Raw genomic sequence first — 15,047 nt, forward strand, 5'->3', positions numbered from 1 at the left:
GAAGGTCTTTTAGTGGTGGAGAAATTGTGAAACTAGTGGCACATTACATCTGGCCCTGTTGCCTGACCTCACTGATGAGCTCAGTCAGTATCCCATAAATCCAGCACATATTCCACACATTCACAGGAACTTTTTCTGGGGAGGAGCATGGAGTTAGGACATAGGCTGCCGCAAACCACTGATTTTTAATATCTGACTTCAACCAAATTACTTTTTTTTTTTCCTTTACATAAGCAGAAACTTAACCTGGAGCAAAATGTTTTATTTTGAGTGCTTGAAGGCCAGTGGAGTTGCTGAACTGCCCACGCTGCTGCTGCCCCTCTGCTGCCCTTGGGTGATGCCTCTCCTGCTTTATGTGTAAGGTTTGATTCCCTCCTCCACAGCCTGACCTGAGTGCGAGGAGGGGCTGCAGACCAGAGTGAGTTAGGATGAAATGCAGAAGTGAATAAGGCTGAAATGCAGAAATAGGAGTGAAATGCAGAGATAAGGGTGAAATGCAGAAATAAGGATGAGTTGCCTTCCCCTCTGACAGCCTGAAGGCACCAAGAGCTCAGGCAAGTGCTCAGGCTGTGGTGGGGGTGCCCTCGTATCACCCCAGCTTCCCACCCCTCTGAGTCCCCTGGTTTTTAAATTTCATAGATTTTCCACCACTGTAATACTTCCTTCTGCACAGGAAAAATACAAGCTTTTCCATGGCTGGCTACCTTGAAGGTCTGGGTTGGTTTTGTTCCAGCTGGTCCAGTGTTTTCCCATGGAGCCTCTCCAGAGCAGGAAATTGTGGCCCTTGAACTTGTCCTCTCCCCTGCCCACCCCTCCTCACTCATCCAAAGACACAAGCCTTTTACATAAGAATATTTATTGACAGAAATACATGATGCTCTCAAAATATATTTGTAGGAAAATGCAAGAATAATCTCTTACAATCCAGTTCCTCAGTAAATTCCAGTGTAAATCAGACTCCTGTCCCCGTGAGAGGTGCTGCTACACACAGTATGTAAGAGCTCTGCTATATGTGCAAGGTTCAACAGGTAACCACCTGGGGAATTAAGTTTTCCTTCACCAGTCCCTCATGGATTATGACTTCTGTGTGTCTTCTGTAGGCAGCAGTCACAGCATCAACCTCATCAGTTGGGTCACGGCACTGTGAGCGGGAGATAAAATGCTCCTAAAGTATTTACATGTTTCCTCTTGAATCTGAAAATAGAAAAGTCTCTTGCAAGGGCATCTGAGCTGCTTGTAAAGCTCTCGCTGAAAGGTAAGAGCAGGAATCTCTTTGTACAATGTGTGGGATGTTAAAGCTGTTTTGGGGCAGAGAAGAGGAGCGCAGGGAGGGAGGAAGGAAATGCCTCAGTAAATCTTTTATTTTTATTTATTATTTTTGGTCTAACAATTATGGCTACAGTCTACAAAGGGAAGGGTTAAGGCCAAAGATGCTCATTGCTGCATTTCCTACCTGATTTTTTTTTTTCCAAAAAAAGAATGTTCTCAACATTAAAAAAAAACCAAAAAGTACTGTTTTCTTTTCCTGTGGAAATAGTTCTTTTAAATAGGGGAAGGAAAATCTACTATAAAATATTAGTGGTTTAAAAATATGGTGTCTGGAAAAATAAATAAATGTACAATTCCTATTCAAATATAAATCACTATAAGCACTTGCTGAGCAGTTAATATCCTCACTGGTCTCTGCTCGGAAAGATTTAAGGTTACTTGATCTCAAGCCTCTGTAGGATTCTCTTGGAAAGTCTTTGGACCTGACTCATTAAAGCACTTTGGCATCTCTTTGCTGGGAAGGGGGAATCTTTAGGCACATGCCAAAGCCTGGAGATGCCCTGCCAGGGGTGTCCTTGTGACAACTCCAGCCCTGGTCACAGCATTGCTGCTGCCCTGTGTTTTCCCTGTGTTTGTTTTCTGGGATGGACAGAAATGTGAGGTCATGGACCTGCTGCTTGTCTGTCAGGGCAGCTGGGAGGCCACACTGCTCACAAGAGCAGTTGTGGATGTTGAGTCCCATTCTCTGAGACTTGTGGCTGTGTTAAAGAGCTGAACTTGATGCTGCCAGAACACGGACAAAGCTGTGGCACAAAGTTACCTGGGCAAGAGGTGTTTTTCTGCTTCATGTCAAATTTTATTCTCCTACCAGGCTGGCCTTTAGCTTTTTCTTTTTTTTTTATTTTTAAGATTTAAATTTTTTTTTTAAATTTATTTTAGTTGTTATTTCCCCTCCCCTCCAAAATTACTTCCCCATAGTGCAGTGCACAGGTAAGTGAAGTGTGCGGAATACATTGCTAATGAATAGCAGGAATATTTACATACAAAAATAGAAAGGTTTGAACACTTCAGACTCTCCCCTTCAGTGCAGGACAGAAGGAGGAAGAGCCACTTGTATCTTCTGCCAGTGCCTGTCCTGTGGCTGAATGAAACACCCCAATCCCCTCCTTCCTGAGTACTCCCAGCTCCTCCACCAGGGTTTCTCCAAACTTCCCATTGCTTGGCTCTGCTTTTCCCCTCATTCAGGGCAGCCACGGGAGCAGATCCCAGTCGGGTTGACTTGGTGGCAGAGCCCAGAGGAAATCTCCCCACTGTGCCTTGGTTTATGGAGAGGAGAAGGGCCTTGCTCTTGTCTGCAGCTCCTCTGGCTTGCAGAGGGTTTGGGACAAGCACCATCCTCACGCTGGGAGAGGGACTCAGCCAAGTGACCTTCTGGTCCTCGTGTGCTGGAGGATGATCCCTGCCTCTGCCAGGGCTGAGCTGCTTCACCAGAGCAAAGGCATGAACCTCTCCCCAGCTTTTTAGAGCCATTTAGGAGCTGTGGTGAGGAGTCAAAATCCAGAAATGGCCTCAGTCCAGCCATGTTTTTCTTCTCTCCTTTAAAGGCTTCAGCAAAGGGAGACCTGGCTGACAGACCAAGGGCTGCAGGACAAAGCTCAGTCCCAGCTTTGCTGCTGAGCTGGAAGTTGCTTTGCAGGTCTCTGTTATTTTAGTGGCTTGTGAAGAAGAGCTGGAGGCTGAGCTTTTAAACCTTGAGGGTGTGAAACACCAAGGCCACCTGAATACCACTGAGCTCCCTGGCTCACGTTCTGCTGCTCCTCTACCTCTTCTGCTGCTCATGCAGGAAAATGTGCCCTCAAAAATCACAAACCATCGTGGTGCGTGTGTCCCACAGTCTCGTGGAGGATGGATGAGCACTGTGAGATGCTGCTGTGTAATTCCTGGAAGGCAAGTGATCCTTCCAGAGGGAAATGCAGCACCAGAGCTGGGCTCCTGCACCACAAAACCCCCAGCACCACACCTGGGCTAGAGACCAGGCATCGCTCTTGCTCTCCACACCCTTCCTGAAGAGGGATGAACTCAAGGAGTTCCTCCTTTTCCTCTCTCTCCATCTCATCCTTTCACAACAAGAAGCTGCTGCACCTCTCTTGGTCTCCAGGTGGGTGCAGGATCTGTTCCTCAGCCCTTGGCACGGGGGCTGAGCATCCCTTGGCACTGCTGCATCCCTGCCATCCCTGGGTCTGGATGCATCCATTTGCCTATGGAACAACGAGGGCTCTTGTGCGTTTCAGCTCTGAGGAGAGGCTGGAAACTGGATTAAAAAGGAACAGGCTGTTCCAGCTTTTTTTTCATTCACTACCTAGGTGTCAGGGAGGGCAGGGTGATGACTAAACAGCGTGGGCCAGAGGATTTGTCGAGCTGTAATTGCCAGGTGCTGCTTTGCTATCAGATGCACTCCATCTCCCATCCTATTTATTTTATTTCTCTTGATTTTTGAGTCACTCGGTAGCTGGAGGATGTGGCTGACGTGGTCAGATGTGGGATGGGAGGGGACATGCTTGGAGGAGACACCAGCAGCTCTTCAGGAGCAAAGCCACCCTGTTTGCCCATGGCTGGTCAGGTCTGGCGTGGGAGGTGGATGGGGGTGGGAGGATGCTTGGCCAGATGTAGCCACCAAAGTGGCTTGTGTTGTTGTGCCCCAGAGGTGTCTTCTCATGTCCTTTTCTTTTCCATCCTGCACCCCATGTGGTGGCACGAGGGGCCACGATTAGTTCATTAAGGGATTTTTTGCTTTTTGGGGGGAATTTTGCCTTATTTTGGAGCTCTGTGTGCGTGTGTGTAGGGTTTATGGGTTTTTTTTTGGGGGGGGTGGTTGTTTTTCTCTTGATCAAGTTCTGCATCCTATAAATGCGTGTCCTCCTCTTCCTCCAGGTCCTCCTTCATGAGGGTGTCCAGAGGAACGATCCAGCTGTCCCCCAGCTCCCCGTTGAGGTTCACCTTCTTCTCCTGCATTTCAGAGGAGGTCTCCATCACCTCCAGCGTAGGGTTGTCGTGGTAGCCATTCTCCATGGTCTGCATCTCCTCAGTCAGGCGCTGCTATGAGGAAAGAAAACCATAAACCCCACTGGACAACACCTTGGCCATGCTGCAAGTGTCACCTCAGGGCTCAGCCAGCTGTGACAGCTGCCCCATATAGATTTATATGGCTACATATAGAGACTTTCATGGTGAGGTTGAGGCAGGGGGCAGCGAGGGGATAGCATGGAGCTGGCAAGAGGAAGACTCTGCTGATGATGGGAAGGAGGAAAGAGCAGCCAGACATGTGGAAAACCTCCAGGAGCAGCTGCCAGCTTCAGTTTGTTCCATCCAGGACCTTGGGAAGAGGTTGAGCAACACTGCATCCCAACTCCTGCCTCCCTACCTCAAATCTTCTCTTCCCCTCCCCTTTCTATCCACCCCTGTCCTTTTTCTAATTGCTTTATTATTCTTCTTCTTTACTGAGGGGCAGCTCCCATCTGCCAGGTCTTGAGCATTATCCTTCCTCATTCTGGAACTCTCAGTGGGAAGCAGACAGGGAAAGATGGAATCACACACTTTCACCACCCTGGTCCTTTGGTGTGATGTGCTTCAGGCTCCAGCTCAGCCCTTCATTCCTTGGCAGAACCCCAGCCCATCCTAATTTTGCATTCACTTGGGCTTCTGCATCCCCATCCTTCCCTAGAGGGATTCAGTGGGGAGCTGCAGTCCTTGCTCAGTCCTTTTTGGGAAGCACAGGGCTCTTGGTGGGTCCTTCATCCCTGTCCTTCCCTAGAAGGATTCAGTGGGGAGCTGCAATCCTTGCTCAGCCCTTTTTGGGGAGCCCTGTTAAAATCTGCCTGGATTCACAGCTTGCTCTGTTACAGTGCTCTCATAAATGTCAGGAGACAGGCGTGGGAGGGAATCCATGGAGAAGGAGAGGGATGGAGAAGCAAAACTGCAGGGCTTGGTGCTGGCAGAGAGGCTGCAGAGGCGCTGCTGGGAGTCCCCTGTGTCACTCGTGGGATGCTCGAAAGCAGAGGACACACCTGGGCTCTCCCAAGGGCTGCTTCCCTGTGGGATTACTGGTCTCCCACCATGGCAAGGCACCTTCCAGCCATGCAGCGAGGGGAAAGGGGCTGTAAAGCTGGGCTTTAGTCCTGTTAAAAGCTCCTGGGCCCTACCAAGCGCCGGAGGTGAGAGCTGGGGGTGTTACGGATGCGGCGCCCGCCCCTCCGATCCCTGTGTTGGAACTCACATTAAAGATCAGGGCCACATGTCCATCATCAAACCCGGGGACATCAGGGTGGATGTTCTGAGTATTTCCAAGATAAAACAACAGGGAGGGAGGTGGGGGGCGAGGAGGGTTGGAGAAAAAAAAAATAAAATAGAAAAAAAAAAAACTTTCAAGTCATTTTTGGAAACGAAACAGAAGGAGAACAAAAGAAACCACCCAAAAACAAAGCCAGGAAGGAGGAATGTGTTTGATTTTCGGAAATGGCATCCCTTGCTTTGGTTTTGCTATTTTACCCTGTGTCTGGTGGGAATTTACCTCTGGAACATCCAAATTGGACTGGTACCTATTCCTCTGCACCAGGTTATTTTAGGAACACGTGTTCCCATCACTAAAAATACCTTATTTCTACCCATTTTCTGAACAACATGGGGCATGTTATGCTGTTATTTGTCCCTGGTGGGATGTTTTTCATGCCAGCCATGGAGGTTTCCTGCAAGGGATGATGAAACCCTGGAAGCTCCAAGGGGACACAGTGCAGGTCAAATGTTTATTGAGGTGTTGCCTCTTCCCTAAAAATCAAGCCTGGTAAGTACAAACAAGTCTGACAGGAGCATTAATTTGCTCTTGCCTCCCTCCTGTGTTCACCTACCTTGCACTGTAAATATTTAAAGCTTTATCCCTTGTTTTCCCGTGGGGCAGAGGTTGGGATTGCTGAGAAAGGATGAGCTGGTCCAGAGGAAAGTGATTTGAAGTAGGTTTGCCTCTCCATCGGGAGGGTGGTTTACCCTGATTGCATAATCTGATTTCATAATTATTTTCCTTTTCTGTTTCTGCCTGCCCTAGAGCTAAATCCTCAGGAACAGCTGGGACCAGTGCAAACCTCGGTGCCCCAGGGTGTGGGAATGGCCAGTCCTTGCAGGTGGATGCTACACTAAAATCAACTAGGATTGCTTCCTGAGATAAAAATCACATTATTTTCTCTTTCTGTGTTGGTTCTTCCTTAAATCCTGCTGCTGCTGCTGCTCTGAAATTTGGCCCTGGCCCAGCTCTTGCAAAGGCTGAGCCCTGCAGTGTTGATGCCCCTCCTGCTGACACCCTCCTTCTTTCCTGCACACAGCCTGGGGCTCCCTGGCACCCAACCCAGCTCTACTGCTTGTAAAAGTATTTCAAGAAATTTTTTGAGAGGTACAGCTTGGTTTTGGAATGGGGTTTAGGATTGAGAAAGCCTTGTCAAAATTACAACCCAAGGTTGTGCCCACTGGGCAAACCAGGATGTCTCCACCATGAGAGACAGCAACACTGATGATCCTCATCTCCTGAAGATGCTTCTGGGATGGAAAAGGTCTTGGCATACCTGTCCCACCCTCCTGCCACCCTACCTGGTCCTTCTTTTGGGAGAAGCGCTGGTGGCAGCCGTAGATGGCCGCGACGAGCAGCAGGGACCCGGCCAGGGTGATGATGGTGATGATCAGGGGCGTGCTGAACTCGTCGTTGATGGTCGTGTCCTCCACCATCTTGTCAGAGGTGATGTTGACGATGCCAAGCTGCCACAGAAGGGACAGGTCAGGCTCCTGTGCCAGGGACACCCCTGGGGCAGCTGTGCCGTGACCAGGGACCCACTTACCTCCTCTAACTTGTCCTCCTTCAGCTTTTTGAGGAATTCTTCAGAGTCCAGAGGAACTGGGGGAAGAAAAAGGCTTCAGTGAGCACAAGGTGTGGGCAAGGACAGGTTGTGCCACCATCCCCTCATCAGAGGGGTGACCCAGTTTCTGGAGGAGGTAGCTGAAGATGTGTGGGGATGAAGCCAACCCTTGTAGGTACTTCACAGCCTGACCAGGAACCAGGATCTCTTCTGGAAGGGGGAGAGCCCCAGAGCCTCCAGGCTCCACCACCATCTTCAGTGGGTGATTTATGAGCAAGGCCAGTGAGGGGCTGTACTTGTCTCCTCAAGGATTAGTCTGCCGTGCCTGGGTGCCTTCCCTGAGGTTGGATGTGGAGTCTGGATCACCCACCCAACTCCTGCTCTGATGATGAGTAAGAGCAGGATGGAGTTCAGGCCTTCCTCCCCCTCATGCTAGGGCAGCAGGATGTCTCCATCTCCCAGGCACTCTGTTCCTAAAGCAATGTTTGGGCACACCCAGGCTGAGCTGGGTATTCCAACAGAGCTCTGACATGGGTGAGAACCTCTGTGTGGTCTTTGGGGAAGGATTTGAACTGGGCACCCAATTTTAACCACCTGGGAGGAATTCTTCCTCCTGGAGACTGCTCAGTGGCTTGACTCAACATGGCAGAAGGGTCTGGTGCATTCCTTGGGGCGCAGAGGATTTCTGGGATCGTTCCTCTCCCAGACCACTGGGATGGGACAGAACAGAGCCCTTTAGCCCTTTGGTCAAGCTCTAGAAGCCTCCAGCTCTGGGGTCCCCAGTGCCTCTCTGTCCCCCTGCAGCAGGAGGGGGGATCATACTCACGGTGCAGGACCACCCGCACGTCCCAGTGCCTGGAGGGGCTCTTGCAGGCTGTCAGTGTCACCGTGCAGTTGTCCCTGCTGGCATCAAACACGTGCTGGGCCGTGGAGCAGAAGGTCTCATAGAAGGAGGTGTTGTTGCTGGCAGCCTTCCACTCATCCTGCAGTGACAGCGAGGGTCAGCACTGCTCCCCCACCCAGGGACTGCCCAGGATCATCCCTCCCCATCACCAGGGGTGCAGGACGTCCCATCCTTACAGAATGACCCCTTTAAGACTGGATGTGCCCCTCTGTGCCGTGGTTTGGTGGACAAGGCGGTGTTGGGTCATAGGTTGGACTCGGTGACCTCAGAGGTCTTTCCCAACCAAACGGATTCTGTGATCTTCCCTCCTCCCTGTGCACTGCCCGGCTGCCGCCGGCCCTCCCGAGGAACAGGAAAAGTTCAAAAGTAGTTTCTTTGCAAGGAGCCGAGCTCTTGGCTGCCGTTCCTCACCGGGGCCCTGCACCAGCCTTATCTGTGAGCCGCAGCTTTCGGTGTTCCAGGAATAGCAGGTCCCTGAGGGAAGCGGGGCGGGGGAGCTGGGGAGGCCAGGGGGCCACAGCGGGACCAGGGCTGGGCTGTGCAGCCCCGCAGTTCCCCCACAGGCATCTCCAGCCTTTCTACCCTCTGTCCCCAACAACACAGGTCCCTGTCCTGCCTAAAACTTTGCAGGGAAGAGCAAGAAAGCAGCTCTGCAGGGAGGAGCAAGAGAATGGGTCTTGCTTTTGGATAGAATCACAGAATGAATCACGGAGTGTTTTGGGTTAGAAGGGACCCAAAACATCATCTAGTTCCACTTCCTGCCATGGGCAGGGACACCTTCCATAGACCAGATTGCTCTAAGTGCCTCCAACCTGGCCTTCAACACGTCCAGGGATGGGAAACCACAGTTTCTCTGGGCAAACCAAAGCATCCCTGGAGAGATGGGAGAGGGGTGGATGGAGCCCACTCTCTCTCTGGGGTGTTCCTGAGGTTTTTTGCTCGATGCTTTGTAGCAGCTGAGAGCTTACTAAGGTGATCACCCTCCTGCCTGCACAGATCCTGACGTGTGGGTGTGGCACTTGGGGACACGGGTTAATGGTTGAAATTTATGATATTAGTGGGCTTTTCCAACCTAAATCCTTCCATGATTCTGTGCACAGACCTGCCCTCACAGGTGCTATATGAGAGGTGCTGTATTTACAGCTCCTGTGTGCACAAGTCTTTCATGTGCAGGTGATCCTGTGTGTAAAAGTCTTTAATCCCTGCTGAAATGAGGTGCCTGGCTGGGAAGGGCTCTGCTGCTGCCTGCTCCATCACCCCAAACCTTCCCCTCCCATCCCAACACCACCGTGGCTGGCAGCACCCCGCTTGCTGCACCGCAGGGATGGGAGCTGCGCGCCCAGGGACGCGCCTAATCTCACCCCATCTTATCTAAATATTTGGGAAGCAGCAGTGGAGACAGGATGCACTTGCCGGGGCGGAAGGCTGGCCCCGGGTACAGAGCTCAGCATCGGGAGGCTTGGCTGTCCCTGGGAACGGCCACTGTCCCTTGCCTGTCCTTTCGCTTTGCACCGGGACAGCTTCCCCGGGGCCCCTCTGTGGGGTTGTACCATCCCTGGGAAAAGAGCTGGGTGGGAAATCTGCCCCAGCCCGAGGGCAGCGTTGCCTGCAAAGCTGGTTCCCAGCAGGACAGGGAGGAGGGGGCTGCAGCTTGGTGGTTTTATCGCGTCTGGACGCTGGGTTGTGCTCCTACGCTTGGAATGTCCTGTGATTTACCAGTCCCTGTCTGTGCAGCACTTTCTGCTTGGCAGAGGAAGGGAAGGCCTCTGCTGCCTCCCTGCATCCTCCTTCCCCTGGTTTTGCCGCAGCTCTGCTTTCTCCGAGCCCTCAATAACCTGTTTCTTCCCCTACCACCCCGTGGCAGGGAAAAGACTCTTTTTTAGGATAGGGAGGAAAATGGGATGCGAGGCTAAAACCTCGCTGAGAGCACTCCAGTGGCAGCTGGCGAGCAGTGCCTGAAGCCCTTCAGAGGGTGAACTGGAGGGATCAGCCCGTTCCAGGGCTGGAGAGGGGCAGGGTGAGGCCGCTGGCCGGCAGGGATGCCCCCGGCAGCTCCCCCTCGCCGCCGGAGCCGCTCGCATTCCTTGGCCGGAGTTGACAGGCGCTGCCGAGCGGCTCGGATCCGGTTCCCACACTGGCGGGGACCTAAAACCAACATCCCCGAATGAGGTAACAGCACTTGAGTCAACAATCCACCCCCGCCAGCTGCGCGGGGTGAGGGGGGACCGCGACCCTGCTCGGTGAGGGACTCCCTCCACTGCTCCGGGGACTGTCCTGTGTCCCCAGACCAGTGGGTGGCACTCAGCAATTCCAGTGGGCTCGAGGGGTCCTGCTGTGTTTTTTGCATCCCCTCCTGCAGCAGGTTCTGGTGCTCCCCAGAATCCACTGACTCCTTGGACACATCTGTGTCCAGGTGGGGGACACGATGGAGGAGGAACACCTGGGAGATGGGCACGGGGTTGTGTGGCTGAACCACAGCTCAGGCTACACCAGTCACCTCTGTCATCGTCACTGCTTGCTTCACCTAACTCATTTTGGGGTTAGGGTGAGGAGCATCCATCCATCCATCCATCCATCCATCCACCCACCCACCCATCCATTCATCCATCCCTCCATCCCTCCATCCATCCCTCCCTTCCAAAGCAGGGGAAACCCAACTGAAAATATGTTGGTGAGCCAGACCTTAGAAGTCATCCTCTAGAATGTAAAGTATTGAGCTAATAAGTCTTACTAAAAAACTCATTAAGATCCTGCTGTAATTAAAGGAATGAGAAGGAGAATGTCCCCCACCACTGGTGCCCCCACACTGCCCTGGCTTCTTGCTGGATCTGAATTTTTAGTACAATGCCACCCCGACTCTGGCTTGTTCCCGGAGCAGGATTGGAGCTGTTTCTGGAACACTTCTCCTTGTAGCACACACTTTCCTGTTTTCCCACGGGCTGTGAAATGCAGAGGATTTTTTCACTTTGCTGTCAGGATTTGGCTACAGACGTGTTTACCAGGCCTACAAAGCAGGGAAACCAGATAGTGCCATTTCTCTGTTATCTGCTCGGCTTGGGAGGCACAAAGTGGGCTGGAATTTTCAGGAATACAAGGAGTGGAAAGTTAAGGGCGAGCTGGGGGGAGGTGCTTTGGCAGCCAAGGAGGGCGATGGGATGGAAGGATGCACCCTTGAAGCCCTGAACCTTTCTGTGGCTGTTTTGGGCCTGAATTGGCATTTTGTGCTAACAATGCTCTGGCTCGTTATTACACCCAGAAGAATCAAAAGGAAGCAGGGTGGGAGACTCCCTGGCTCACCAGCTCCAGTGTTCCATGGCCCTGGAGCAGGCCATGATGCCAAGATGTGATCCCTCAGCTCACTGATGCTTTCCAGCCTCACCATCCCTGCTTCCAAAAGCCTCCCAGAACAGCTCCATGGGAAGGACAGCAGCTCTGGAACATCACTGTGCCCAGAAGGAGGGGGGAAACTTTAAACACCAGCCCAGTCCTAAGTCCATTTAGGCTCCAAAATTGGATTTTGGCAATCTGATTGAATTTTTTTTATATATTCAGTAAAAAAAATTGATGAGAAGGTTTTCCAGCATGAACCTGCAGCCGTGTGCAGACAACACATGGGGAAAGGGATGGTCTCAGGAGAGACCATCCTGCTGGGGCGTCATGGAAATAAGGCCCCTGCTTGGAATCATCCTCAGCATTCAGAGCATGACTAAGGACATCAGCACTGCTGCAGGTGTGAGGGCAAGGAGCATTTACACCCAGCAGCAGCCAGAGTAGGAAGGTGACCACAGACAGCAGGCAGGTGCTTTCCCTCCTCCAGGAGCACAGTGGATGATGCTGGGAGGTCCAAGCCTTGTCCAGGGCTGCCAGGCAGGGCCATCACCCAGGAACAGGGAATTTCAAGAGCTGCTGTGGTCAGTAATGTGTCTGGAGGGGTTTTGTGAACACACTGTGGCTTCACTTGGAGAGTCCCTTCCAACTTGGCTGTTCTGATTCACTTAGGACAGGAGTGACAAAAGAAAGCAGTTTTAAGTTAAAAGAGGAGAGATTTAGATTAGATATTAGGAAGAAATTCTTTACTGTGAGGATGGTGAGACACTGGAGCAGGTTGTCCAGAGAAGCTGAAGCTGCCCCATCCCTGGAAGTGTCCAAGGCCAGGCTGGGCAGAGCTTGGAGCAATCTGGTCTGGTGGAAGGTGTTCCTGCCCATGGCACAGGCTGTGAGAAGGTCCCTGAAGTGCCAATTTTCCACTGCTTACACTGCCAGAAACCAGAGCATTATCATGCCAAACTCCTGAGCCCTACCCTGTCATTCTGCCAGGGCCTCACCAGCCATTGACTGGTGTCTCATCTTCTTTATCACCAACTTAACACTTATTCCTATTTGGAATTTATCAGTATAGTGCGTCTTCCCTGTTCCAGGAAGCTCACAGTTTCCACCAGAACCATTCTGAAGGTGGATATCCCTCAGGAACACCAGCAGACAGTGCCCACCCACCAGAAAGGGTCCTCGTGTGTGGTCCTGAGTTGGGCTTGCCTGCCCCCAGCCTTCCCATTCACATTTTATTGCTCCCAGGTCTTGTAAAAGGTCTGAAACCAGTGAAATGGAGTTTTTCCTTCTCACTTAAGGGTTCTATGAGGGCATTGAGGAGCAGTGAGTCCCAGACTCCAGGCTCCTTTTCTTCCCAGTTGCTCTGCAGTTGGATGCCACCCTAGCCCAGAGTGAGGTACAAGATCTCACAAGTGCACAATAACTGTAGAGGAACACTAATTTTTTTCTTGGGTTTTGGGACAAAATATCAGCCCCTCAATTTAGGCAAAAAGCTTTCCTGCTGTCATAGGGAAAGATTTCCCCTTTAAAATTTTCCATTGGACTTTCTGTAAGACCTGGGTGACCTCAGCTGGTCCTTCCACTTGGAGAAGACAACAGTGGCCTCTTGCCCTCCTGCCACATCCCCCTCTGGTGACACTGCTGAGCATGGGTTTGCATTCACCATTTTATATTGGTTGCATCTTTGATGAAATTCCCTCATTTCTGAGCATTTTCTCACATCCTCAGAGCACCACAGGTTAAAATCTGAACCTCCACCATCTGCTAATTCTCCATGGAAGTTAAAAAGATGGTACTTACACAGGTTCTGGGTTCTTTCAGGTAGATGGTGGGCCTGGTATGTTGCATCTGTACTTTACAGATGAGCTGGAAAGGCAGAAGAAAAGCAGCTCTCAGTGGTGGACAAAGGTTGGAAGGACAGTTGGTCACCAATCCAACAACCCATCAATTTTTTTCCTGCGAAAAGAGCCTGACCCCTTCCTTGCTGCACCCTCCTGGGAGTTGCAGAGAACCAGAAGGTTCTCCCTGAGCCTCCTTTTCCCCAGGCTGAGCCCTCCCAGCTCCCTCAGTTGCTGCTGGTGCTCCAGACCCCTCCCTGGACACGCTCCCCTTCACCTCCATCCTCATTGTCTCATCTGGAAAGCTCCAGGAGAAAGGGATGGGAGTAAATGACCTCCAAAGGTCCTTTCCACCCCAAACAGTTCTGGGATTCTACAGCCTGGAATTGCTTTGCTGGCAGATTTTTACTCTCTCTGACACAGGAGCAGCAAGAAGAGCTGCAGACTGCACGTGGGACGGAGCTGAATCAACCCCTCTGAGAGGTGCCCACCTTCCCTTTTGGTGCCATTACCTCGCTTGAGGAAGAAATGTTGGGTTGTGGGTGGCCAGAACTGCAGCCCTCTGCCTGGTCTGTCTGGTCTCCCGGGGCTGGATGCTGGGCACTGTCAGGGCTCTGGGGGGCACTGGTGGGTTTGGCTGTTGCAGGTCCAGTGTCCTGGGTACTCTTGTCTGGCTCCACAGTGTGCACCAAAAAACAAGCAGACAGAACACTGACACAGTATAGAGGATACAGCTGGCACAGCCCTGTTAGGCATCACCTCAAAATCACTTCTCGTCTCTAGTTCTGCCTTGAAGCTCATTCTTCTGGAGAGGCTTTAGATTGCTTCTTTAATTTTATATATATTTTAAATTTAGCTTTGATATGGAAAGAATCTGATTACTGATTTTATTTTCTGCTGCTGAAACTCATCAGAGAGGAACCAAAGGCCATGGGATGGCTGTGTGTGGGTAGCTGGGTAATCACTGAGAAGTGTGGGGTGACTGACCCTCCTTTCACTTTTTCTGGGGTGTCTTCCATGGAGATTTCCTCAACAGACGCAGACCTGGATCTGCCTCTGTTGGGAGGGGCTGTAATGCCATAACCTCTGCTGACTGCACTTCCATGGAAAAATTCCAGGGTGACAAGCTTAGAAGTAGTGCCTGGTTCTACAGGAGACAGCCTGGGGTGTCCTGCCTGGTATTCCAGGAGGGCACAAGTCCCAAATCTACCGGCCCCATTCAGGTGTCTCTGATACCTGAGGTCACCTCTGAGGACTTGGTTAAGCTCTGTGTCATCTTAGAATTGTTTGTGCAGTGGGAGTAGGGCAAGGAGCACAGCAGCCTCCTGCCTCCCCAGACCCCTTTGAAGACATGGATCTTCATCCCTGGCTTCCTAATTGATCCTTAAGTGGTGACAAAGAGAATTAAAATGCCACAGGATGCTCACAGCCTGTTTGCTCTTGGGACTTCTACCTCTTCCACAGAAAAGATGAGGGATATTTCTCTCCCAGACACATTCTGAAGGCTCCAGGAGAGAATTAATTCCAAAGCCATCTGTTTCTCGTGAATTTTGCCAGCTATTTATTAAATATAAAGGGTTTTTTAGACCTCTTCAGGCTTAATGCTTGAGGCCCAATTTGAATTAACATAATTTTATATATGATCCTTCAGTGGAGAACAGTCCTGTGGAGCAGGAGAGGAAAGAAAGGAAACATCCTTCATAGATATTTTCACCTCATTCCTGCCCACACATGAAAACATGACTTGGGGGAAGACAGTGAAGATGGCCTTGCAATGAAACCTTGGCCCACTCAGTGATGCCAGCAGCTGAGAGG

At 51.3% G+C, this 15,047-nt stretch overlaps 1 protein-coding gene across 5 annotated transcripts in view; it reads right to left on the bottom strand.

Annotated features, from left to right (window-relative positions):
- Positions 1-839: 839 nt before the first annotated feature.
- PODXL (podocalyxin like) overlaps positions 840-15,047 on the bottom strand; it is a 44,822-nt gene continuing 30,614 nt past the window's right edge. For 2 of the 5 annotated variants that reach the window (XM_039704378.1, XM_039704381.1), the window contains 7 exons: positions 13,745-13,902; positions 13,195-13,260; positions 7,990-8,146; positions 7,146-7,201; positions 6,901-7,065; positions 5,543-5,599; positions 840-4,365 (listed from right to left, as the gene is read on the bottom strand). In XM_039704378.1, coding sequence (XP_039560312.1) covers positions 4,171-4,365; positions 5,543-5,599; positions 6,901-7,065; positions 7,146-7,201; positions 7,990-8,146; positions 13,195-13,260; positions 13,745-13,902 — 854 coding nt within the window. In that variant the 3' untranslated portion in view covers positions 840-4,170. The remainder of the gene's footprint in view (positions 4,366-5,542; positions 5,600-6,900; positions 7,066-7,145; positions 7,202-7,989; positions 8,147-13,194; positions 13,261-13,744; positions 13,903-15,047) is intronic. The other 3 variants (XM_039704380.1, XM_039704383.1, XM_039704382.1) reach the window with 3 other exon arrangements.

Source organism: Passer montanus, unplaced genomic scaffold (assembly GCF_014805655.1).
Source record: "Passer montanus isolate IOZ18808 unplaced genomic scaffold, ASM1480565v1 scaffold173, whole genome shotgun sequence".
Classification (NCBI taxonomy): domain Eukaryota; kingdom Metazoa; phylum Chordata; class Aves; order Passeriformes; family Passeridae; genus Passer; species Passer montanus.